The 27,018-nt window shown below is 43.6% G+C and overlaps 2 protein-coding genes and 1 long non-coding RNA gene across 10 annotated transcripts in view; 1 reads left to right on the top strand and 2 right to left on the bottom strand.

Moving 5' to 3' along the window:
• The window catches only part of SRPK1 (SRSF protein kinase 1), a 46,715-nt gene extending 42,258 nt beyond the window's left edge, over positions 1-4,457 (bottom strand). For 4 of the 5 annotated variants that reach the window (XR_005597934.1, XM_039536579.1, XM_039536580.1 and 1 more), the window contains exons 1-2: positions 4,056-4,457; positions 3,236-3,296 (exon numbers count right to left, since the gene is read on the bottom strand). Coding sequence is in view for 4 of the 5 variants with exons in the window: in XM_039536579.1 (XP_039392513.1) it covers positions 3,236-3,296; positions 4,056-4,389 (395 nt within the window). In the remaining variant the exon portion in view is untranslated. The remainder of the gene's footprint in view (positions 1-3,235; positions 3,297-4,055) is intronic. The other variant, XM_039536582.1, reaches the window with a different exon arrangement.
• Positions 4,458-8,210: 3,753 nt separating this feature from the next.
• Positions 8,211-27,018, bottom strand: part of SLC26A8 (solute carrier family 26 member 8) — a 30,673-nt gene continuing 11,865 nt past the window's right edge. For 3 of the 4 annotated variants that reach the window (XM_039534687.1, XM_039534689.1, XM_039534690.1), the window contains exons 9-20: positions 25,891-26,038; positions 24,264-24,377; positions 22,790-22,867; positions 21,160-21,255; positions 18,223-18,329; positions 16,689-16,758; positions 15,850-15,942; positions 15,625-15,759; positions 13,856-14,239; positions 12,288-12,342; positions 11,960-12,147; positions 8,211-8,731 (exon numbers count right to left, since the gene is read on the bottom strand). In XM_039534687.1, the coding sequence (XP_039390621.1) occupies positions 8,510-8,731; positions 11,960-12,147; positions 12,288-12,342; positions 13,856-14,239; positions 15,625-15,759; positions 15,850-15,942; positions 16,689-16,758; positions 18,223-18,329; positions 21,160-21,255; positions 22,790-22,867; positions 24,264-24,377; positions 25,891-26,038 (1,690 nt within the window). In that variant the 3' untranslated portion in view covers positions 8,211-8,509. The remainder of the gene's footprint in view (positions 8,732-11,959; positions 12,148-12,287; positions 12,343-13,855; positions 14,240-15,624; positions 15,760-15,849; positions 15,943-16,688; positions 16,759-18,222; positions 18,330-21,159; positions 21,256-22,789; positions 22,868-24,263; positions 24,378-25,890; positions 26,039-27,018) is intronic. The other variant, XM_039534688.1, reaches the window with a different exon arrangement.
• On the top strand, positions 15,918-21,601 carry LOC120403532. The gene is made up of 3 exons (XR_005597574.1): positions 15,918-15,969; positions 17,710-17,811; positions 21,481-21,601. It is a non-coding gene; the product is annotated as an uncharacterized LOC120403532 (long non-coding RNA).

Genomic DNA, 27,018 nt, shown 5'->3' with positions numbered 1-27,018 from the left:
CCGAGTTACAGTATTTTATGATGAATCCCAATTTGTTCCTCCACTCCAGCGAGTAGCTGTGTCTCCTCAGAAGTAAAAATATGTTTGTTTAATTGCCCTTTCATCTCTCCTCCTTATCAAAGATCTGATCCTATTGGATAGACAAGGATAGAAAGCCAAGAACCAATTTAAGTAACGGCCACTATATTTACATAAGGCAGGCTGGTTAACATGGACACTGAACTGTTTTACAGCAAGTGATGCTACAGCCACTCAACTGTAACATTTAACTTCAGAATAGTGAGATCCTTTACTGTAGCAAGCGTCAGTTCTTCTGAGGGGATTAACAAGTTATCTACAAACTGGCAGCCATGGAGACAATATCCTAATCACCCCTCAAAGGCAATTTTTCCTTTCCACATATCCTCATTCTCCGATCTCACAAGGTGCAGTAGGTAACAAGTTATGTCCATCATGTTCACTCACATAGGAGCATCATCAATTATTACTTCATGCCAACTTATTGCAAATGTCCCACAGATATTATACGGTGTATTCTAGAGCATGTGTAGACAAACATGCAATTAGTTCACAATGTGTCTGCCTCAACACTACACTTTCTACCTTCTTAGCAGCAAGATATTTTCTATCACTTCTATGTTCCCTTCATCCCGGAAGTGGGACAGGTCCAAGCAGAAAATCCTTTTCTGTGTGATGTCACGCCAAATAAAATACAGGCAGAGAGGAAAAAAAAAAGCTTTAGAGGGCCTCATACATTACTAGTGCCTCTTCGGACATTCTATTTAAATCAATACATCAGTTAAGAATGCTGAACTTTATACAACAGATCTGATGATCATGCAACTAAATTCAGTAAACAAACCATATGCCACAGCAGAAGATACACAATGTATGTGCATAAGACAACATTTTAGAATTCAGAGCACTGAACTTGCAGGAGACCTGGGTACTATTAATGGCTATCACAGACTCACTATATGACTTTTTAAAAGTAATACTTTGAATTTAACTTTTCACTTGGTTCTCACAGCACTTTATAAAAGTATTATTGTTACCACTTGCCCACTGTCTGATCAAGGCAGAGTCAGGACTAGAAATTGGGTTTAATGATTCAACCCTGAGAGCTCCTCCTTTTCTTGATCTATAAGATACAGAAACAACTTACTCGCCTTTGTAAAGTGCTTTGAAATCCTTGTATGAAAGGTGTTAAACAGCTACAGGGTATTAGAAGAAATTCCACTGGCACAAAAGCATGAGTTACTGAAAATCCCACCTCCTCCAAGAGAGGAATAAAAGTATATTTATTAGTGGGCTAAAAACCAAGTGGCTGAACCCTAGTATTCAGTTTCAAAACCATGATAAATTCAGGACTAAGTGTCCTGATGGAGGCTTTTTGCATTTTTAAACCTTAAATTTCAATTTGCTTGTATACTGGTATGTATTTAACTTTTAGATACAAGTTATCCTTAAACCTTCACAATCTGTTAATGTACAATTTGCAGATCTGATTAAATGCTTGTAGAATTGAAGTCGATGCTTGAGAGAAAGAAAATAGTACTGCCCGTAATTAAAGATGGTAACCCATGCAGCTCCCTGATTTTTTAACTCCCACATACAAATATTATGTATGTCTAACACACACTGCCTCAGCACAGGGGGCTAGACTTGACCTCTTAATGTCCGTTCCAGCCCTACATTTCTATGATATGTTTGCTTTGTAGTGCTGGGCACCAGTTTAGTAATCCTTTTAAACAAGCGAGCTGCTGTCTGCTCCATTTCTGACAACCAGACCCAAAAAAATCCATCTAAAGATACCTCAGTGAGCTCTGTCCAGTTGAAGAGATGTGGTCATGCCTTGAAATAAGTTCATGAAATACCATAGAAAGGAAGTTTATAAATGTGTACAAGTAAAAAGTTAGTACTTTGGTGGGCAGATTTTTCCAGTGAGTTAGATAATTGTTTTGCTTAATTTCTTGTCTCTCTGCAATCTTGAAACCAAATGAAGGAAGGAAGGAAAGTGCGATGCCGACTCAAAAGCTCCGCAAACCAACTCCGCAGTATAATGAAAGTGATAGAGTTATTTTGTAGACACACAGTGATAATCTTTGCAGATACAATATACAAACCTCTATAGAGGCCACATTATATTCTGTCTAAAAGACGGATGTCTCAGTTATTTCAGAATTAAAAGTAAGAACCTATAATGATTGATGGGGAATAGCTCAAGATAGAGATGTCAATCCCCTTTTTGTACCTTCCACAAAAAAGCACTACTTTGATTCCCCCCCCCCATTTATTTGATATTAAAACGGTCAGATTTTCAGTCCCACAAATAACCCCTTCCCAGAGGCAGTTTATTATTCCAAGTACAAGACAATTATAGTTTAGAAGAGTTATAGTTTTTAAGTTAGATTTTTTAATACAACATGATTGAATGAATTCACCTTACAGTAGCTGTTCTCAAAAATATATGTAACAATTATAGGAACTTCTTCCATATTTTAAAGTTAGCTGAATTCCTAGAGCTACTTAAAATTTAGCCTCTTGTATAAACAAACTGGATTTGTAGCTCCCACCCCCCAGAATCCCTGGTGAGTATATGGAATATATTTTGAACACTTCAAAAAGATTTATGGAGCTACTATGGATTTCTGTAATGTAATAGATGTTTCTTTTAATCTCACTTACTAAAAGGAAGACTTTGCACAAAACCATCCACCTCTAAGAGATTAGTAGATTTAGTGAAAAGCATTATTAAACTCATCCGCAAAATCAATCAGGATACTCATTTGCATGTGTCATTTTATAAGCTGATAGTTAAACAGATGCTTTTCTAGCCTAAACAATGCCTAGGAGACTGATCAAGAGAGGCAGACATAGGTGTCATTTCAACCATTTTATGAATAATCAATGGACCCCTTTAAGGCTCATCGATATGGCCCAGTTTTTACATTAACAGAGAAGGGGTGCACAGGGGACTTTTAGGTAATAAGCCTCTGGGGAACCTCAGACTTCACCCTCCAGGGATGCCCTGTAGACCCAAAGAGGGAGGAAATTCCTTGCCCTCAGAGCCAAAAGGAGATCCCTTCAGTTGCCCACATGGAGCCACCAGACCTTGCTCCTTCCCACCTAAGCTCAGGAAACCAGGGGCTGGATGTATAGAAGAGAAGCCCAAGCACAACATCCCCACACTGGACACCAGTTTCCAGCTGGCTGGCAGTGGGGTTCGACTTACTTTTTCTGGGCCTTGTCTTTCTTGGCTTTGGTCCGTTTCTTCCGGGCCTGCAGCGCCAGAACTGGGGGAGAGAAATGCAGACCGATGAGACAGGGTAGGGTGGAAGAGGTGGGAGTGAAGCCTGCAGTGGGAGATGCATACTAGAGGAAAACAGAGGTTTGAGGGGGCACAGAGCATGAGGTGGAGAAGAAGCAGACAGGAGGGGGCAGGGGGGCATACCCAGGGGAGGAAGCAAGGCAGACAGACGGGGACGCAGGGGACAGGCCCAGGGCCGGGGGCAAGGCAGGCAGACAGACAGACGGAGGGGACAGAAGGCGCAGCCGGGGGAGGAGGGTAAAACCGACAGCCGGGGCGGGGGTCGGAGGGCAGGGCGGACAGACAGACGGGGAGCAGGAGACGCCCCAGGAGGAGGGGACAGGGCAGATAGACGGGGACTGAGGACGCACCCAGGGGAAGGGGCAGGGCAGACAGACGGGGGACAAGAGACGCGCTCGGGGAGGGGGCAGGGCAGCCACACGGGGGCAGGGGACGCGCCGGGGCAGGGCAGCCACACGGGGAGGGGGCAGGGCAGACGGGGGCAGGGGACGCGCTCGGGGGAGGGGGGCAGGGGACGCGCTCGGGGGAGGGGGGCAGGGCAGACGGGGGCAGGGGACGCGCCGGGGGGGGCAGGGCCGCCAGACGGGGGGGGCAGGGCAGACAGGGGGCAGCGCCCGGTCGGCGCTGCCTGTGAGGGACTAAGGGGCCGACGCTCGGCCCCGGATGCACGTGTCGGGGGGAGGCGGCCCGCCAGGCCCGGCCCGGGAGAAGGCGCCGCGCTCACCTTTTCGCTCCATGGCGGCCAGAGCCGGTAGCCCCCACTGCGCTCCGCGCGTGCGCTCTAAAGCATTCGTCTGCTTCTGCGCCTGCGCCGGGCTGGGCCGCGCAGGGAGACGCATGCGCACTTTCGGTATCTTGGCGCGCCGCTGCACGCGCCACCAGATGTCCTCGTCGCCCTCACTGCTGCCGCTCGAGCTCGAGACCGAGCTCGTGAAGAAGGCCCCGCCCCCTGGCTCTTCCGAGCGCGTCCGGCAACGCCCTCTCCGACGGAGAGGGAGGAGCGGGGGCTGCTGGGTAGACTCCTCCCCCGAGCCCAGCCCCGCCTCCAACCGGTCCATGGTCCCGAGCGCATGCGCAACCCCCGGAGGGCGGGAGGAATCCGACTGACTGAAGGGGTGGAGGGCGGGGCGGCAAAGGCAACGCGAAGCACGCGCCAGCCTGTGAGCGAAGCGCTCAGTGTGACGCAAAGCTGGCGTGGCACCGCCCCCTGCCCCCTCCCCGCAACGCACAATTTGAAATACAGTCCCCGGGGCTATTACCCCGTGCAGGAGTGACCGGGGCCTACGCGTTTCACAGTGCACAATGCCAAGCACCCACAGCACACACTGGAATCGGTGCCCTCCCCGATACACATTGCAGTACACAATGCCATACACACTGTTTGACATTGTACCGGTGGAGTTATGTCTACGAGTTTTGCATTTTTTGTTTTGTTGTGGTTGCGTCTGGTGCCGTTTTCAGTTGGTGCGTCTTGGGCTGTGAGGAGCTATATTTTATTTTAATCCTATAAAAATCTTGTAATCCTGTTTTAAAACTCTGACATATTCTCAGCCTTAACTCTGGCATAATAAAGATTGTAGTCTGGGATTTTCATCCTGTTTATACAACGATGCCATCACCACAGCTCCAGCAACAATGCTTGTTAGTTATCTTCAGCCATATAGAGCCAGCAGAGGGAGTTCAAAACATTGAGTTGGTAAAATCTATATGAGCAACATGTAGTTTTTTATTTCTAGGCAACAGAGTTTTAAAAACAACCCAAACCTAGAAGCCATTGTAGGAGCAGAACATGAGATTAGATTATAGACATTTCCAAGGTAAGGCAAGTTTAGAGCCCGAGGTATGTCCATATGTAACTTTAAGACAACAGGTAAAGTATTTTTCACTGTTTAAAGTTGTTGTTTTGTTGTTGCTTATTACAAGCCCCTGGGATCCCAAATCTATTTCCTTACAAAAATTTAGCTTCTGGTCTATTAAATAAATGTATGTACTGGTCTCTTTAATCTCTATAGCAGGGGCCGGCAACCTTTCAGGAGTGGTGTGCCGAGTCTTCATTTATTCACTCTAATTTAAGGTTTCGCGTGCCGGTAATACATGTTAATGTTTTTAGAAGGTCTCTTTCTATAAGTCTATAATATATAACTAAACTATTGTTGTATGTAAAGTAAATATGGTTTTTAAAATGTTTAAGAAGCTTCATTTAAAATTAAATTAAAATGCAGAGCCCCCTGGACCAGTGGCCAGGACCCGGGCAGTGTGAGTGCCACTGAAAATCAGCTCGCATGCTGCCTTTGGCACCTGTGCCAGGTTGCCTACCCCTGCTCTATAGCATACTGTACATCTGATGGCACAGTGCGGCCCTACTCCTGCAATAGGGTCTGCTGTTCCTGCATTTGTAACCAGTGACTGGCACGCTTGGTCTAAACAAGATGTGTGTTCACACACAACTTGATCAATAGTCTGTTAGTAACCATGGTAGCCACCTTTCTTTCAGATTTCCAGCAGCTTAGGCAAAGATGTGGTTTTCTTTCTGCCACCAGTTTGGCACTGATTTTTTTAAACAGTGTAGATGGCCCTCTAGCTATGCCTGTGTGTAACTGGTTTGAGTGGGCCTCCTTCCTCCCAGCTCCCTGTGCAGCATGACATACTAGAGTGCATTGCTGCATGAATTTCTGCTGCCAGCCAGTGTGGGGCCTCTGTATTGCCTTTTCACTTGTGTAGTCATTTATTCAGTTTATTCTACTCTGGTGGCATTTGACACCCTCTTTGCATTGGTCTAAGTTACTATATTATACAAAGCAATAGAAATTCAGGACCTGAATCTCCTATTTAGGTGCCCTGTCCAGACTTCCCCAGCACACAATGATACAAACAGTTAAACAGCATGGCAGCACATACATAGTTCATGGTGATGTGTGAAAAAAGTTGCAGTGTCAACAAAACACAACTGTGTTTGTTGTAACTGGGTCAGATGAGACTGTCACAACCTGGTTACAAGCATATGATTGTGTAGACAGACCTTTGGACCCTGACTTCCATTGCCCTGCCTTTTAAGTAGTATAGGTGGAGTCTTTTGGTGCAAGGTACATGCTTTCTCACACCACAAAACTCTACTGGGTGATATGTGCCTTGGTTAAACACAGGAACCTTGTGCACAGTTTTGGGATTAGCGTTAAGGCATTGCAATGACTAGACAAGAAAAAGACCAGGAAATAAGAAAGTGCCTGGACTCCCACTAACTGAAGAGTACATGCCTTGCATAATTAATACACATATATTTTAGAACTGTTTTTAAATCATGTTGCTGTTTGAAGTTAGCACATCAGTGCACCAGCTGTGGAGTGGAAAGGGCATAGTCACACCTTTGCTGCTGGTATTGTTTATTCTTTACAAGGGTGATTAACAGGCCAAGAGTACTCCTCCCAAATTTACAATGGGAAGGCTCTTTGCATTGCAAAGGGCTAGTAGCATCACTCATCTTAAGTCAAGGATGCCACAGTACAACTCATAGATTCTGAAAATTAAGGCCTTGCTTGTTGTAAATTTTGTATTGCTCTGTTTTGATTGGAGCTGCCACTCACAAAGGGACTTGACTTGAAGCCACTGTACAGAAACACCACAAGGGAAGCCTGTGTACTATGAGAGTTACTCAACACTGTTAGAAAGACAGGAAGAATTGAAAGCTCCATTCAAAGTATCAGAGCTGTGAGACTGAAAGCTTCTTCCACTGTAAGAATGCACACATATATTGTTTTTAAAACCTTTTACCGTTTCACCTTACACAGATACAGTACAATGTCCCTCCTCCAGGAACTCCCTGGAAGCCGTACGAATTTAAATTGAAAAAGTCTGGATGATTTACTAATGCAAGTAACATTACAAATAATTAAATATTAACATTTCTATGCACCCACATATAGTTAAAACTTAACCACCAGGAACAGCCCAGCATTGTAAGAGTCCTATATAGTCTCCCTGCTACTGCACCACATGGAGAAACTGCACCATGCACACAGCAGAGGCTGGAGATGCTCTCACAGAGTGAAATTCATGCTGGAGCACAGGACCAGTACAGGGACTATGCATTGTTTAAATCTAATTTATGGTCTCATAAAGGGACTTAAATGGTACATGGACCTTGTGCTGATGAATTTCACCCTCAGTCCTCACTCTAGGTACTGAGGCCAGGGAAGAATTTCCTGAATGTGCACATGATAGGGTCTTGGGATGTGCATCCCTGATATAGCAAGACTGCTCCTGTTCCAAATAAAACCCCACCATGCACCATTATGGTGATGTCACAGTTTCACCAGTCTATTGAGTAAAAGGCTGGTACTCAGATAATACAACTGAGAAGTTTGTTTTTGTCCACTTGCCACCTATATCTTATTCTAAATAAGCCATTTTTTCATCTCTTTATAATGAAACTGAACTAAATGTCTCCATTTGTTGCGGTCTCAGTGAATGTCTACCAAAAAGAGAAGCAAATAACATAATTCACTGGCAGGAGGTATTAGCAGGACTGGAAAAAAAAGTCAAAGTATTGAGTTTTTACTGAATACACTAGGCAACTTTAGCAAAGTATCAGTGATGACATGCTTCCTTATAGAGCAGTATTTCTCAATGACCAAGTCCATGGACTGGCGCCGGTCCCTGAGATCTCCCTGACACGATTTAGGAAGGCAGCAAGCCCTGGTATCAAAAAAGGTTGAGAAACACTGTTCAATAGTGTCACCTCATTTTGCATGCATCTGAGGTTAATGAAACAACATGTGTGCAATCTGCTGAAAACTGCAAACGAGATTTAGTCCCTAAAAAAACAACATGCAAAAGATGTGCCATGTTTGAGGATATTTAAAAAACCACAAAGAATTTCAGAAACATGTAAAAATTAATTTAATGGTTCCAAGTTTTATAGTTAATTCACTACAAAGGTTAAAATAGCTGCTAAATAGTCCCTCTGTTTGAAAATCCTGAAAGGTAACTTTATAAACTGTGCTAGTTTCCTTAAACCAGCAGAACCATTGGATGGACTGACTAGTTGGCTACTTCAATAACTTTGAAAGAGACAAAGGCAAAAAACCCCACCAAAATGCAGGCAAGAACTACTTGAACTGTGCTATATCAGCACCTCTCCCCATATACTGGACTAGGATTCCCTGTCAGTTCTTGTGCATCTCAGGGATCTCTGGCATATTTCCACTTCTGCTCCCACTCCTCATCTCTGTCACCTGGCTCAGGGGGTGGAGCATCATACTGTTGGAATACGTTCATCTCTGTTTCACTCTGGAGTGAATATGTACGGAAGAGATCGGATATCGGCTCTTCATTCAAGAGTTCGCTCCTGGTAGTCTTTAAAGAGGAAGTATCTTTGTTGTTACCGGAGTGCAGACTTCTCTCCTGAAACACACACAATCAATGCCTTCTAGTGAGCTGCACAATGCGTGAGATATTGGAATGAAAAGCCCCCCTGCTCCCTTGCATATTCCTTGATAAGACTGAAGTGGATCCAGCAATAATTTAGAAAAGAATAAAACTTCTGAATTCCCCTGACAAGGTCCTTGATCTAGCAGCCAAGAGGAGACGCATTAAAATTATGTCACCACCAAGACCATCTTCGCCATAACTCACATACTGGTTCACCCCCTGCCAACATACACAAAAAATAATATTGTCTTACATTTCCATTGTACTTTTCGTCCAAAAAGATCCCAAGGTGGCACCACAAACTATACATACATAGCGGTCACTTTACCAACCAATAAAGGGCAGCAACCTCTTGTGGGGGGAAAGCAGGAGTGAGGGCAGGTCTACACTTAAAACACTGTCCGCTGTAGCACATTCATGAAGATGCGTTACACCGACAGGATAATCCACCTCCGCGAGAGGCAAGAGCTATGTTGGCGGAAGAAGATCTCCCACCAACATAGTGCTGTCTACACTGGCGCTCAGGTCAGTATAACGACATCGCTCCAGGGTGAATTATTTACACCCCTGAGTACTTATACTGAAGTAATTCTGTAGTATAGGCCAGGGGTTAGTTGTTTAACAGCACGCATCAATAGTATACAACAGTTTAGGAAGGGAAGTGGAAAAAAAATGCTGCATCTAATTGAAATTGCAGAATAAGTGAAGGGACGCTGAATTTATCTAAGTAGGCAAGGATGATGGGATTAGTTCCTTGATTTTTCAGAAGTGTCAAGGTATCTTTCCAGAATACGAGTGGTCTTCATTGCAAGACAATAACGCATTGTACTGTTGTCAGTGAGATAAACCAAAATTCTGAAGGCTTTCAGCAGGCAAAACTTCCACTGACTTCAGTGCGAGTTTTGCCCAAATCAAAGACTTCAGGATTTGGCCTACAGTGAACAGAAAATTTTCCAAAATTCATCTTTGGTTTGAATTTAAGCAAGGTGAATTTAATTTCTAAAGGATTTTTTTTTCTGGGAAAATCAGAGGGTATGGAAAATAGGGACTGACTTCTAATATCCAAAATATTTCCCGCCACCCTTAGCCACTGTGAATATTTTTTAAGGACTATGAAACCTGCTCTGATATGATCTTTAAAGAATAATACTTACCTAATTATCTACCAGGGAAAGTAGATAAGTCATTCCTGTGATAATTAATTGGTTAATACTCAGCACTTGAGTACTACTTTACAAATATTATTATTTGAAACCTGGCGAGAACCCAAGTGGAATGCCAGTTAGCCAGCTTCTTAGTCAGTTTTAACGTCAGCAGTTGAGGGTGTAATGTGACAACACATGAAAATGTTTAGTCCAGTTGATTTACCTTAATTCTGTAGATCAGAGTATAAAGATGAAAAGACTTTTCAGACTGAGTCCCCCTCTCTGTCACCCAACATAGCCCACAGTCAAGGCATGATTTTTCCTCAACAATATATTCTCTAGTGATATGCTGCTGACAGAACTGATCAGTAGGAACTTTTTCTGGTATTCATTCTAAATGTATCTTTGCTTAGTTTCATGCCATTACTCCTATATGATCCTAAACAATTTGGGTCCAATTCTCCTCACTAACACCACTTTTATACTAGTGTAAATCCATTGACTTTCATGCTTGTGATTTACACTAACGTGACAGAAGAATCAGGCCTGTCCTCTCACTCATTAGGGTTTAATAATGAATGTTTATCATATACATATAACCTGTTACAGGGTCGTACTTGTCATAAACAGTTAGTTAAGGGTTAAGGTTTTTTTCTACCTGTAAAGGGTTAACAAGCAGTACCTGTGGACACCTGACCAGAGGACCAATCAGGGACAAGATATTTTCAAATCCCTGTGGAGGGAAGGTTTTTTTTTCTGTTCTTTGTTTTAAGAGAGTCTCTCTTGGGAGTTAAGAGAGTCCAGACATCTTAATCAAGTCCTCACAGGTTTCTGCAATAAATTCTTCTATTCAAGCTAGTGAGTATTAGCAAGGAACTAGTATTCTTATACTTTTATTTCTGTATTTGCAATTCTGTGTTTTGCTATAGAATTTCTTTAATTCTGTACTGTTATTGCTTTTACTGAGAAAGAAAGGAGGGGGGATTCTCTCCAGAGATTAATAAGTTTAGACTCTGTGTATTGTTCCATCTGGGTATTACAGAGACAGTTACTTTCTTTTTATTCTTTAATAAATCTTTTCTGTTAAGGACTTGGTTGATCTTTCCTTGGGTATTCTCAGGGAAAGGGGAGAAGGGAGGCATCCCTCTGTAGTTGGATCCCGGTATCTCTCCTAGGAAAAGGGAGGGGGGAGAGAAGAAGGGGGGAATGGTTTATTTCTCCTAGGTGTAAGAACTCCATGGATTTGGGGCTCTTGGGATCCCCAAGGATTTTGGGGAAGGACTGTGTCCCAATACACGTACATTATTGGGTGGTGGCAGCTTTTACCAGATCTAAACTAGGATTTAAGTTTAGAAGGATCCATGCAGGTCCCCATCTTGTGAACCCAACAGCTCCAAGTGGGGGTGAGATGTATGACAGTACTGTTTTCCTGAAACAGCTATACTTTGCTAGCACATTTTGATCCTGCTGGGAATGGATTAAGTGGTTTCTGATGACTCAATACCGCAAATGGTTCATTATCTCAACTGCATATCAGAGAGCTAGCAGAGGTTTTTTGGAGGGAGAGAATTTAGGTTGTGGGCTAAGCAGTCTCTGAGGTAGGAATCCTAAGAGCAGCCAAGCTCGGGAAAAGATTTTAACATAACTTTATCTTATTGTTAATTTCTTTGTTAAAGCCAATCCCCAGGAAGGGGATAAGTTTGACTTTACACAGTGTGTAGAATTTGTTTTAAATCAAACTGCAAAAGGCACCTGGTCACAGCACTATACATCTTCAAAACTGCTCTACAAACATTAATTAATACAAAAGGCTATACCATAGGGCAGTATTATTGTCCTCATTTTACAGGTGAGGAAACTGAGGGACAGACTGATTAAGTAACTTTCCCAAGATCACAGAGGGAGTCAATGTAAGAGATGGGATTAGAACCCAGGAGTCCCTAGGCTACCATATGCCCATACTCATTCCCCTAGCTCAAACTGCCTTTCTATGTTTACACCTTAAAATCCTTGTAGGATCACTAGGCAGCATCTAGATTTAAACTGAGTACCACACCTTCTGTTCTTCTGTGAGCCCTTCATCTAACTCCTGGTCAGGCTGTCCAATGCTGAGTGCCACAGTCTCTGGCCTTTGATTCTGTTCCAAAGCGGCCAGCACAGCATCATGCAGCGTTAGAAAGAACCGTGCTTTGGTGACACAGTCATCAAAGAAATCATTCTTCTCAAAGATTGCTATTACAGAGACTGTAAAACAAAACAAAAAACACCACCAATGCAGACAGGGTCACACGAAGGAGCACAGTTAAAGCATTTCACCAAGGTTTAAAATTTTTCTTTTTCTTACAAAAAGTGGTTAAATACAGCATTGCCCATACAATACTCACGGTGGCAGCTGGCGATCAGGACTGAAATGCCAATATTCTGAAACATGTGGAACATCTGTAGAGAGAATCCCATATTAATATCAGTGCCACTCTCATGCTCTATGCAGGAATGGCCCTGGTACCAGAAGGCAGGACATACAAGGGGGGGAAAGCTTTTGCTTATAACTCTGCTTCTCTAAAGATACCATTCTTCTAGAAGATTTAATCCGGGGTCTTAGGTCAGTGCAAGACCTGCAGAACTCTCATAGTTCAAAGAATTCTGACTCCAGAGAGCCAGGTCCCATATTGGACATCATGTACCACAGTCTGTAGGATATAAATTCGGCCTTCCCAGTATTCAGATCAGTTGCTTTGATTGTACAGCACGTGGAGCTCCCATATTAAGCCAACTGGAAATGATTCAATGCCCACACATGTGTGTGCACACACAAAATATGCCCCAGAGTAAAACAATGGAAATAAGGACCTACATTTTCAAACAAAAGCAGTAAGTTTGAGTGCCTCTGTTTCTGGGTGCCCATCTTGAGACACTTTAATTTTAAAAGGCCCCTGATTTTACAGGGCATACCCTGAAAGTCAGGTCCCTTTATAATTAAGGTGCCTGAAGTTGGGCACCTCAAAATTGAGGCCCTTAAAATCATTAGTTGTCCTTCAGTTGCTTTTGAAAATCCAGGTCAAGTGTAAGTAGAGAAACTTGTTAAAAGATAATCTTTAATATCTGAGGATAATCAGGTGAGGATCCCATTGACACGGTATCTTCAGAGAAGTACAGCTACAGGTAACTTATTTTCTCTAAAGATACTATCTGCCAGGATTTTCACTTGAAGCTAAAGAGATGTCCCAAAGAAAAAGTAGATAAGGCTGCAATGAACAACTATAACAAACCAATGCCAACAGAGAGAACAGACATTTTTATATCTACTCTTTTTGTCTAGGACTAAGATAACCCTTAAATGTCCAGACAAACCAAAAATGCTCACGTGTGCTAGAGACAAAGACTTCATGTAAGAACATGCTAACTTACAATAAGGGATATCCCAACATTTTAAATAAAACATCTCAGGGAATAAGAGAGTTGAGCCTCTCCTACTTTGGAAACAAGAATCAGCACTTTGAGTGTCCCAAACAGGATTTCCTCCTGGAAGCTGTAATGAAGTACAAAGCACTGAAGTTCCAAAACAACAGGCACGTAGCACTACCTAAATATGCCAAAGCTTCCAGTTTGCTGTGTGAAGGGGAAAAAACAAACAGCAGAAATAGGGAAAATTAAATGAGAGATTAAAAAGGTGATTTGAGTTGAAATAGTCTGAGATATTATTAGTGACTCAGGAAAGGGCATTTTGCATGTGTTTTTTAGATCTACAGTGTAGCTTTAAACAACAGCCAGGGAATATATGTGGATCTTCAAAATTACACATTTGTGAAAATACAAAGATCGGTCTTACTCCCATTAAAGTCAATAGGAACAGGTACAGGTGCTTATATAATAGGTAACTTTAGGGTAATGGGAAGCATCTGATGTTGGGCAAACTTCAGTTTCTGCTTTTACATGCACTGAAGTGACTTGCCTGCCTCAGTAAATCTGAAGCTTGCAAATCCACAAACTGCACCATGCTGAAGTCTAAAATAATAGTGTGGACTGGATATGCTGAAAACTCTGTGGACTGCAACTGTACTGGTTCCTGGCACAATAGTGTTGTGGAAGTATCTACTCCAAGGTCTGAAGAATTCCATATCCTCTTTCCTTCATCCTTCTTCTTTCCAGTCTCAGGTCTTGCTGCCCTGAGCCTGATGGCTGTGGACTGAGCATGCTGTGTTTGCGACATTCCTGTTGTGAGAGTCCCAGAACTGTGCTTCCTTTCAAACTTTGACCAACGTATCAAATTCAGGGAAGACGATGAAGACTCGTTATCCCTATGAAGTCGCTTCACCAGTTTCTCAGTGTAGGGTATCTAGAATGGTCAAGTGGAGAATAAAGACAGTTAAGAGAATTGTGTCGAGAAGGTAGAATTTCTCTTGCTGCAGTTATAACTGCATGGTAAATCATTTGATATCTTTCCTCTCTCATGATAGAAATACCTTTGAACTTATGCTAAATATAGCACTAAGCCACAACAGTACATAAATTAGTAGGAGACTGATGCAAGTCTTGGTTGTGGTCAGCAGAGTACCTTCAACTACCCTGGAAGTGCTGTGTTAACCTAGTCCTGCACATCTTGGAGTTGCTTATTACCATTGGAATGTGGGCCACTAATTTTGTATTCCATTTTTTAAAATAGAAGCAGTTTTATGAGGTTTTATGCACCATAGTCTTCCCCTATGAAAAGCAGTTCCTAAGATAAAGTGATGAGAAAACAGAGAAGAGGTTATCATTTTTTTCCTTAACAGTTTGAATATATGCTTTTGTTATTTAATTTTTAAACCCAACCCTTTCTTGTGATGGTTCCTTGGTCTCTCCACCCCCTGCCCCTTCTAAGCCTAGCTGCCTTTTCAGCAGTAGTTTGTCACCCAGCCAATAATTTTAACTCAATTCCTTTTTAAAAAAGTTAAGTTTGGAATACTGAATAGCTCCAAGTTTGGCTTTTACACTAGAAAAAGAGTTAAAGCAGCTGAAAGGTTCACACACTGCAGCTTGGCACTTTGGAAGAAGATGGCAGCTCAAAGCGATCACAGACTTCCTTCAGAAGCTCAGTCCTGCCCATCCTTCCAAAACTGCTTCCCCACAAGGGGCTTTTGTTATCTTTTACAAAGTACATTGGATAATTTAGAGAATTAAGAATATTGCGGAAGCCTCTTCCATCCATTTGCTTATGACACTGTCAAATTCTGATTATGGGGCATGTGACTGGCTGTACAGAAGTCATTCAATAGAGTTTGTCATAAGGAGAGGAGAAATCCTCTGATCATGGAGACTGTGACTGGTAGGATTTGACTTATTTAGTGATCATGCATTTGTGGGTATCTCACATTAGGAGTGGCTAGAATTCTTCAGAAGCCAAAGACAGTCTTTGATGGGAAAAGGAAAGCAAACCCCTATTGAGGCATCTGACAAAGTTAGTTCTTTCAGCTCCAGAAAGGAAGGTAAACATGTTGGGTTTTCCCACTGCTGGTCAATTCAACCAACAAGCAAAATTTCAATTAATCTACCATGGAAGATATAAACAAATATAAGGGTTGAGAGCAAATATAAGGGTTGTACTTGCTTATTTTTGGTTTGCAAATATATATGCAATTAGGTATGGCCATCAGGCAAGCTAATGACATGGCCCTCAGTTTCACAAAGTCTGGGTGCCCTGGCTAGATAATTATTTAAAAAAAAAAAAAAAAGGTAGCTGACCCTGGGTAATAGCTCAGGTGGATCGCAAACACAGGCACACTTCAAATCCTTTCTCTCCAATCCAGTGCTAGACAGACTAACTGAGATTAAAGCTCTCATTTCATTTTCATCGAGGGGCACTGCTTTCACATCCATCTGAAAAAGACAGACCATGTATCAGAGAGGGTTGTGTGCTTCCAATGGAGGAGTTCAGAAGCTGATGGCGATTGGAAAAGTGGTGTTTACCTTCTGTAACAAGTAGCCTTTGAAGTGTCTCATATTTGCAAAGGAGATGGAGGAACAACACTGGAAGATTTTCACACCTTCAATCTCTGCTGCCTGGAAGACAAAACCGGAGTCTCTGAGGTTTGTACCTATGCTAGAAAAATGATCCAGGGCTGACATTGATAATGGGTCTCCTCTGACCAGGACAAGCCACATTGTTTTTAAAACTCATTAGTGAAAATACCCTACAGCTTGTCTACACCACACTTTTTTTTTAAGTTCTCCCACCTTTGCAGCTCCATGAGTTTAGCAATAAGGGGAGTACTAATGTAGACAATGCTGTTCACCACAGCATTATCCAGATCCGCATACAGTAGGGTCAACAACATTATGGTAAAAATACCAGTGCCCTGCTCTTGATACCACTGCCAGAAGAATTTTTAAGAAATTCTAGTACAGATGTCACAATCCAATGGCGAATTGGTAACAAAAATCTGTCACACAGACACAGTCATTATTGACATCTGTTGTGAAAAATGGGTCATTTTCCTAGAGTAGACATGACCTGACTGAGGACAGCAGATCAGCAATAAATTCTGTATAGTTCCAGCAATGACAGGGAGCAAGCCTTTCATTACTGGTGGAGCCTGTATCAATAGAATGAGCTCCCAAAGTGACAAGTCAGACCAATCTCCCTATCTTTGCTCAATTCGTATCTCTCTTCACTGCCAATATACAAAGATCCTTACAGATTTTCAAGGCTTGAAGTGAATAAACGGAATCTGATGGATCACTCACAGGTGTCCAAGTGAAGAAACTGGATTACAGAGAGGGACTGGGTATTAGTTTTTTTCTCTTACTGCTTTGTAGTCAGATAAACTTCTGTATAGATCCGTGTTTGGAATCTGGCCCAGCATCACAATCTTCATTCTGAAACAAGGTGTTTATTAGATTTCCTTAGAGTAGAGAGAAGAACCAGCACCATCCAATATTTTGGTCCCTGTCCCTATCTTCTTTATTGGATACACCAGCTGTGGCTTTGGGGGTGTGACACCCAAGCACCCGTACCCTTCACATCAAACTTTGAACCCTCTAGAAAGCTCTGTTTCAAGCCAGAGAACACTCAGGCAAGGGTATGTAAGAAGGCATGTAGTCTCTCCCTCCCACAAATCCAATATATTCTCCAAAGAAGTGAGGAAGAAGGATCTAGAGGGTGACTAGTGTCAGTGTGTAGTGACACTGTACTCAAAGAAATCCATTTCCTGGTAACTTTTCTCATGCTTTAGAGTATTGTCAGTACACATCCCCACTTTTGGGAAATTCACAAGCAGTAACAAACTGCCAGCATGGTATGAATGGGGAGGATATTTAAATGAATAGCTATCCAGAACTACTCTCCAAAGGTGCTCATTGGATGTCAAGGCTAGGTCACAAAAATGATGCTGCACAGAAGTATGAGCTAACTTTCATGTCGCAACTTGAAATATTTTCATAACTGTGACATTCTAAAGGAATGCCTTAGAAGCCATTTTGGATCAATTCAACTGAGGGCTGTAATACTTTGGTCTAATTCTGGTTATTAGCCTGGTATGGGGGTGGCTGGATGGTATTTAGTGGCTTGGGATATACAGAAGGTCAGACTTGAGGATCTGGTGGTCCCTTTTGGCCTTAAACTCTATGACTCAATAAATGTGTTCTGATACTTTTAAGGACTGGGATACCTGCTAGCTCATAGCATGTCTCTGTACAGAATTTAATGTCCTTTGATAATCACTGGGAAGAAATAATCTGCCCCATAAGTCTATCAATGTAAACCTTAAATAACTGGGGGGAGAGGGGGTGTGTGGGGAGATTTTACAGAAGAGTTTTGTTCTGTTGCAGGAGTAGAGAAAGGTCCAGTTAATGTCGATCTTGAGTAAGCTGATCTCCCCTGGCAGTGAATGCATTTAGTGAGAAGAAAGATATGTTGATGGACTGAGTCAGGTGACTATCAATGACCACACTTTAGGGATAATCTTGGAATGAGGACACAGTGTACCACCTTATTCTTATGGAAGACTGTGTATGGAGGGTAGGTGATTAAAGCGAGCAGTTCGCTGAATCTCCTGGCTGATGTTATTGTCACAATAAATGGTCTTTAGTCAGGTGACAGAGGCACCCTTTCCAGAGGCTCAAATGGATAGTCCATCAGCTAGGCTAGGAGGTTAAATTCCCAAAAATGTACCAGTTCATGCACAGATGCGAAATCATTAGACCTGAGAAAAACATTAACCAAAGGGTTTACCCCACAAGCACAAAACCACTTCTGTACTGGACTGTGACATACTGCTATTCCCAAAATAACAACTTTAGGTAAACTCAGTGCCCTGCTCTGAGGGTAACAAGGCCCAGTACCTGTGTGACCTAACAGTGATGATGAAGAAGGTGAATCCCATTGCGATGATCAAGCCGATATCAAGACCAAGACACAGAACGGCTGCAAAAGTCACAATCCAAATAACCTTTGAATAAGAGGCAGGGAGGACAATATTAGCTGCTGAAAAGCTCAAACAAGTAGAACACATAAACAGTGCCCCCATGTAACCTGTTCCATCTCAGCCACCAAAGACAGCAGCATTCACTCAGTCAAACCAATAATTCAGCTGCATCCTGTCCTGATAGATGTACTTGGGATGGCTTATCTTGAGCAGAGCTACTGTAAACCTCAGAAAGGCCCTAATGACTTTTCAGTTGAACTTTTCTCAGGAGCACCATCAAACACTATCTTCACACAGTGCACAGTCAACTTGTGGAACTCCTTGCCTGAGGAGGTGTTGAAGGCTAGGACTATAACAGGGTTTAAAAGAGAACTGGATAAATTCATGGAGGTTAAGTCCATTAATGGCTACTAGCCAGGATGGGTAAGGAATGGTGTCCCTAGCCTCTGTCTGTCAGAGGGTGATGACGGATGGCAGGAGAGACATCACTTGATCATTACGTGTTAGGTTCACTCCCTCTGTGGCACCAGCCATTGGCCACTGTCAGCAGACAGGATACTGGGCTGGATGGACCTTTGGTCTGACCCAGTATAGCCATTCTTATTATCTTATGTTCTTAATCTAGATTTATTATTATATTAGTAGTAATATTACAACAGCACCTATGAGCCCCAGTCATGGCCCAGGAACACACTGCTAGGCACTACACAAACACAGCAGAATGAACTATGTTATAGCTGCAAACATCATGTTGGTTCTGCAACATTTTTGAGAGGGGAGATTTGGTGGGTTTACTTAGGAGGGGATCAGCTAAATGGAAAGAAAAGGGAGAGGAAAGAAGGAGAAGGGGACAGGGCAGGGGAAAAGGTGTGAAGGGAAGCTGAGGTGAAAATACTGTGAAAAGGGAGTGGAGGGCTAGAGCAAATAGCCAATCAGCATAGGGCAGAGAAAGTCAGAAAACATTCTATAGTTGTGACTGGACTGTCCAAAGGCCAGAAGATCCCTGCTTTGGCTGCTGCTGGTCCTACCACACAGCATCTCTGGCTGGCTTTTCTCTGCATCTCATTAGATTGCTGTATGAAAGTAGAGGTTAGAAATGATAGCAGCTGAAGTGTCTCAACTTCACTCCTGGAACATTTCTACCCCGGAAGTGGTGACAGACATGGATCAAAGCACAGGGCTTCAGAACCTCAACCACAGAATCAAACTACCAATGCTGATAGATTTACTCCCCCTACTCCATCAAATATACAGGTACCATACGTTTGAGGATGCAGAATCCAAAGTCCGTAATACACCAGTGGCAGTGTTATGTGTAACTACAAGGGCATCCAAGTTTGCATACATAATTGTGCCCTACACCAAGAGGACTAGAAGGATGAGAAGGCCTGACTGAGACAGGGTGCTGAGAATTCCCAACACGGGTTTGGAGCGCCATCTCCAATGGTAGAGAAACTGTACTGAGTCCTTGAGTACCAAGACCCAGTCTCTCCCAGAAGGAGCTCATGTGCTAAATCCTGGAGTGGAGTAACAGGGGAAAGAACCCTGCTCTGGTCAACAGAAGAAAACACAACCACTCTCGTTGGAAATGGAGGCACAAGTGACCGAGATGCGCCATCCTTTCCAGTGGTCAAAGAGAGTATCGATAGAGGTTGACTCCAAAGTCTTCACAATCTGAGGAGGATGAAAAGTTGATGCTCAGTCGGAATCTCAAGCCTTCTTAACAGGGTTTCAGTGATGTGAAGGTATCAAATGGCAATTGGGGTCATGCTCCTCTGAGCTCAGAATCCTGCATGAGGGGAGAGGGGATGTGTGTCCACACATGGTGGGAAGACAGCATGGCTCCAATGGACACTGCTTCCTATAGGTTCAGTAGTTCAGTCACCAAGAGCACACTTCCACCTACAGTGTGGATCTACTTGGCTAACACTTTTTAAAAGCAGAACTTGCAGTTAAAGTGAGAGGCTGGCAACAGGTTACAGGCTGCTTTTACACCAATATATGTTTGAATAAACTTCAGTTCAGCTAATATATTTTTGAAATGTTTTTAAAAGCTGTTTTAGTTCATCTGGAAATGATCTAGGTTCATAAAATTTTAGAAAATCTTGTTTCCAGCTATAAGCCTTGCCAAGGAGTAGGTTACTCAAGTTTTATAGTGTTTACATATAAACAGGCTACTAAAGTTATGGGCCTCTCTTGTCCCAGCTACCAAAACCACAGCATTGGCCAAGAGTAGTGAAAACAGGATGTATGATCTGGAAGCAAACCTCCTCAGCTAAGTTTCCTTTTCTTAACATGCAGGACACTAGAGGAGGTATCATCCCTAGTTTACCTATATATCAGTTAGGTATGTATACCAAACTCATCACTGAGGGATCTGAGCATTCAACATTTGTCTACTTCAAACATATGTGGAGATAATGTTGTTGATTTTTTCATTACATATATTTTATTTTGGGAGAAACTTTCTTCAATATATTTGTTCCTTTAAAAAAAAATAGAATACAAAGTAATCTATAGGTGAAAAAGGGTGTGGGCTGGCTTGGGTGCAGGTGAGAACTGTTTCCTTACAAACATCCAGCTCTACTAGCCTGAAGTCACCCACATGGTACCTGAACAGTTTGCCTCCCCTAACATTTTGAGGCCATAAGCAATTCTGCCTATACTGAAATAATTGCAAGTTAATTTGTAAAACTATTTCACTGCATCAAACATCCCCTTTCAGTAATCCAACCTCCTTTGTGCATCAGGGGACCATCTCTCCAAGAGCACCTGAATTGTTTGCTCTGCATCCTTCCCTGAAAGTACTCCGCCCTCCCCGCCCCAAATCCCTGTGTGAGTCTTTCCCACTTACAAAATGATACTTATCCTGTCTCCACAGGGTAGGGACGTCCATAAATTTTTCAAGAAATGGGAACATGTTGACCATTACAATTGCAGCTAGTACTGCCTATGGGAGTCAGAGAAAAATAGCATTTATTTTCCTGTTAATTCATTATGGGACTCTAAACATGCTATGAAATGGATACATAGACCATGGCTAGATAAACTGCTAAGTTAAGGTGTTAAAATATCTACATTTCACTAATTACCGTGTACACATATAACTAACAATATTCTTCTGACCTGTAAACCCATATTAATTTTGTGTATAATCTCTTGTCTAATTTCACAGGAATGTCTGCAAATATAATTGCATTGTCTGTTGAAATATGTGTTAACTTCCACTGCAGTTCTCTTCAATAAACCACTGCAAATACGCTTTTGCCTCCTGAAACACTAAGGGAGGGCCACATCGCCACCACAAAAATACTGCTTCTATAAGGAGTGCTTTCCACTAGCACGGACGACACATAGACAGACAGGGGAAGCCGTCTGACACCATTTGTCAAAAACACCCCTTTTTCCTAATGCAGACAAGAGAAACGGGGGTGGGTAACATCCAATTTGTCAACTAGTTCTGGGAAAGGGCTACAGCTTGGTCTTCCCATCGTAGGCTATGTCTACACTTACAAGCTTACAGCGACACAGCTGTATCAATACTGTGCTGCTGTCAGAGCGCTCGTGTAGCTGGGTCATGCAGACGGGAGAGAGCTTTCCTGTCGACATAAGCTCAACGAGTGGTGGTAGCTATGTTGGTGGGACAGCGTCTCCTGCAGACATAGCGCTGTGCACATGAACGCTTATGCTGGCAACATGTATGTCGCTCAGGGGTGTGTTTTTTTCATACCCCTGAGAGAGAAAAGTTTTGCTGACATAAGTGCTAGTGAAGACATGGCCTTACAGAGAGGCCAGGGGACATTGGGAAATATGGCTCGGCCTCAGCAGTTCCCTAAGTAAAACTTTCAAAAGAATGGGAGAGCCAGAGTAAATATTAAGAGATAAATGGACAAATGGGTCCCCGAAGAACAATATTTTATTATAGTCTCATATGGCAATGAAAGATCTGGAGGAGGCAGTTTAGGAGACCATTTGGTTTTGGAATAAATCTCAAAGTCCAAGCTGGTGCCAGACATACTAAAACCAAATTCCAGTTGGAGGGTTTTGTGTCCTTTAGTGAAGTCTCTAAGGCACCAATACTACAAAAACGTACACATTTATGTCTAAGAGTACTTCATGGAAGTGTATAACTCTGTTGAGTTCAATGGGACTACTCGGTGTAAGAGTTTGCAAGATAGGGGACTAAGATAATAAATGAAACCTTTATTTTTAAATGATGGATTCTGGCTATGAAGTTTCATTTATCGTTCAGCCAGTGAGATCAAGCTCTTTCTAAACAACCAGAAATGGGCCTGAGATGCAAAATTTTCTATCTGGATTTTCAGCCCCATAAAGTTTAGGGGATTTTGAATCTGTGACTTTGGTTTGGTCCCATCCCTTGAAACCATTAACTGTAGTGTAATCCCTAATGCATTCTGGAAGACTTCTATGTTATGCTTAGCTATGGGAGCAGCCTACTTACATTCTATTTCAAATTCACTTACATTAGGCAGAGACTGGAAAAAGTGTCCTAGTTTCATCACTACCACTAGCATTATGGATGCTCCAATTAGTGCTGCAAACTGAACACAAATATTGTGTTAGAGATGCATTTCGGAGCTCACCATGTGTTGCTCCTCTGCTAAGCTCCTCCGATATCAAAGATTGTATAGCCACCAGCAGCGCATCTTATTGAGGTAAGAAATTAATGAAGGATTTCACGGTACAATGGGAAATAGTACTTCAAAAGTACTGTTGCTTTGTCAAACCCTCCATCTCCGAAGCACCAGCTTTCACTGGACTACTCATCCCATTGGCCTAATCCCACTCAGAGGATTCTGAAAGAGTCTGGTGACATTGTATACCACTCAGATACACTCTTCTTTTCAGCTGAAGGACCATTTGTCCACAAACAGTATAAGCAGGGGGATTTGAGACCTCCTTCAAGTAAGGAAAGGGGCAAAGGAAATCGTGTGCCTCTGATTGCAAGACCACCACTATTACGCCCTAGTACAGGAGCAACAGCAAAAGTAGATGACCTATTGTATTCTGCTATAGATATTGCAAAACTAGTAGTACGTGATCATGTAATTAAAGACTGCATGTTAATGCAGAAGCATAAGGGGACGGAATTAACATTGCACAGGTATAATTGTGAAAAATGGTGTTTACAGAAGTCTGTAAATTGCTTGGATGAAAACCAGGCCCTAGTGCAGAAGTGGGCAAACTACGGCCCACGGGCCACATCAGGCCCACGAGTCTGTCCTGCCCGGCCCCTGAGCTCCCGGCTAGGGCGGCTAGCCCCCAGCCTCTCGCCTACTGTCTCCCTTCCCCCGCAGCCTCACCTCGCCACGCCGCCAGCGCTCTGGCCTGCTGCTCCTGCTGGGCAGCAGGGCTGTGAGCTCCTGCTGCTCTGAACTGCATGGGGAGCAGGGGGTTGGATAAGGGGCAGGAGGGCCTCGGGGGGGGGAGTCAGGGGACAGGGAGCAGTTGGATGGGGCGGAGGTTCTGGGGGCGGTCAGTCAGGGGATGGCGAACGGGGAGGGGTTGGATAGTCATGGGAGTCCTGGGGGGCCTGTCAGGGGGCGGGGGTGTGGATAGGGGTCAGGGCAGTCAGGGGACAGGGAGCAGGGGGGGTTGGAATAGGTGGTACTGGGGGGGGGGCTGTTAGGGGCAGTGGGTCCCAGGAAGAGGTGGTCAGGGGACAAGGAGCAGGGGGATTGGATGGGTCGGGAGTTCTGAGGAGGGCAGTCAGGGGGCAGGAAGTGGGAGGGGGTGGATAGGGGGCAGGGCCAGGCTGTTTCGGGAGGCACAGCCTTCCCTACCCAGCCCTCCATACAGTTTTGCAACCCCTGTGTGGCCCTCGGGCCAAAGAGTTTGCCCACCCCTGCCTAGTAGAATTATACTGATCCTAGATGAAGGTCTGGAAGCTTGACCTCCTGATCAGGTGTCGCAGCTCATACAACCAAACCAACTCACCTGTGTTTTTCCGCCTGTCTTCTCCTGAATGACAGTCCCAGAAATAGCACAGCTGACAGCAAAGCTTTTGAAAAATGAACTGAAGATATTGCATAACCCCACAGTCATGAGCTCCTATAAAGCACAGCCAAAACAAAAACACACAACCCCACACTTACTTATCATAGTAACTGTGTTTTTTTTCCAAGAGTGATATTACTATCTGCTCCCACTTATGGGATGCCCGCCTCTGCTGCTAAGCTTTGGGAACCTTCTGAAAAGCAGTGCTTCCTAGGACGCTCCCTTTCATTGTACCACATGTTCATCCCTGAAGCACTGACCTCAACAACTTCAGTTCCTTCTTCTAGAAGAGTCCTTTGAGAGTGAACTCTAGCACCCTGAATGAATGACACCCAATTAACATGCACAGCATAATGTACTTATGCAAATGCTGGGTGCAAGTGACGTGCCCTTTGTATTCCCAGAAGGCTACAAGAAGTCACGCTGACTTCCTACCTGCCTTAGTTCCATCCTAATAAAATCTCAATGCCTTTGTAAGAAGCTAAATATTAAATGGCGCAAGCTTGCTAGTTACTAACTATAGTACGCTAGAAACAATGGAGTTTGGGGCCCAAAGACTTCCCATATCATCACTCCAGACAGAGAAGATCCTTACACCAATAGGTGGCTAAAGAAAGGAAGGAAATGAGGCTATTCAGCCCTTTTTATAACCTTGGCTATTAATGTTTGGGTACTGTGCAATAGGCACCGCTCTCTGAACAGGTTCCAAAATTCACTGGCATAAGCAGGGGGTGCATCCCACAATTAGGAACATACAGAAGTCAGGTTGTAGAAGAAGCAGTTGTTTTAGCCCAGCCTCTCCAAACCCCCTACCATATCCCAATGTATCTTTCTTCAGCGGCAAACAAACATCCATATGCATGTGATTGGTTTCAGGCAGGGTGCTGGAGGTCACCCGCTGTTTTAGCCGAGGGGTGGCCAACCTGTGGCTCTGGAGCAACATGCGGCTCTTCAGAAGCTAATATGCAGCTCCTTGTATAGACACCGACTCCAGGGCTGGAGCTACAGGTGCCAACTTTCCAATGTGCCGGGGGGTGCTCACTGCTCAACCCCTGGATCTACCACAGGCCCTTGCCCCACTCCACCCCTTCCCGCCCCCTCCCCTGAGCCTGCGATGCCCTCGCTCCTCCCTCTGTAGAGCCTCTTGCACACCATGAAACAACTGATCAGGAGGTGTGGGGAGGGAGGAAGGGAGGGGGAGGTGCTGATCGGCGGGGCTGCGGGTGGGTGGGAAACACTGGGAGCAAGTGGGGGAAGCTGCTAGGGGCTGCTGACATATTACAGTGGCTCTCTGGCAATGTAAATTGGTAAATTCTGGCTCCTTCTCAGGCTCAGGTTGGCCATCCCTGTTTTAGCCTTTCTCAACCCTTACACTGCTTCAGATAGTTGCAATTCCAGTGCTCTTCCTCCCTTTGGGAAGGTAGCTGAGTTGCTGTAAAGCCACTGGGCTGCATTTCTGCTCTGCCTCTGGGACTCCCACCACACTCCAAGCCAGTTAGTGGCTTTGGTAAGTGACAAGTAAGTCCAGTTGGGCTGATCTGGGAAGCACGTGAGGTTTTGCTCTCACCTGGTTGCTGGAGATGCTGTAGTTGTGAATACAAGAGTACCTCTTTCCCACAAAAATGAGAAGGAAGTAGCTTACAATAGCCAGGGAGAAGGCATGGGCTACAATCCTACTCAAATTTGATAAGTCTGGCAGTGTAGGAGGCAGAAACCTGGAATAGCAGAGAATAAATTGTCTTAATCTTGTTCTGTGCCTTACGTACAGTCCCCCTGTTCAGGACCTCAGCTGATGGCATTCAATACTCTCCAGGAGATGCTCTGAATCTTGCTGGGGTGGTCACTGATATCTCATGAGAATCCCTTAATGTATTTGCACAGTAAATGTAAGTCAGTAATTTGTGGAGAATACTGTTTAAAAGAGCAGCGGATGGAGGGTGGATCAAAGAGCATGCAGGTAGCCTCTTTCCAACCAGCATATCCACAGGAGCTGGGCAGGATGCCAAGCATTACCTTAAGCACTAGGCAGAGACCTGGCTAACACACAGAGGAGCGTTTCATGGCCCTATGGGAGGTGGGTGAGAGCTACTGGTTGGGGTGTGTCTAGGCTTCCCTATCTATCTGTTGCCTTTGGCAGCACACAATGAAGGGGGCACAGACTGCACCTATTTTCAGCAGCAATAAGGATCATTGCTGAATATGTTTCACCCAGCGCCCTCCTCTCAGAAATATCCTGAACTGCAGTGCACTTTCCACTTGGCTTCAACTGCTTGTCTATAACCTCTTGATGCCTGAATTTCAACCTCTGTAAAATAAGGATACTTAATATCTCGATTGCAGGGATACTGTGAGGTTTAGTTCATTAATGTCTGTAAAATACTTTAAGCCCATTGCAAGGAAAGCCAAATGTAAAGAAAAATGACCAGGGGGAGAAAAAAAAAGAGATTTGGAAAAACAACAAAAACAAAAACCACAAACAAGAACCTCTCTCTACAATTTAAAATAAAATTTAATCTAAAATGTAAATAAATAAAATAAAATTTGTGAATGACACAAAGATTGGTGGATGGTAAATAATGGTGAGGAAAGGGCAGACATACAGAACAATTTGGATTACTTGGTAAGATGGGCCCATTCAAACCAAATGTTTTCAGAAAGCCAAATGCAAAGTCATACATCTAGGAACAAGGAATGC

This window comes from Mauremys reevesii, linkage group 4 (genome assembly GCF_016161935.1).
Source record: "Mauremys reevesii isolate NIE-2019 linkage group 4, ASM1616193v1, whole genome shotgun sequence".
NCBI classification, from domain to species: Eukaryota; Metazoa; Chordata; order Testudines; family Geoemydidae; genus Mauremys; species Mauremys reevesii.
This window is presented reverse-complemented; position numbering and strand designations above follow the sequence as displayed.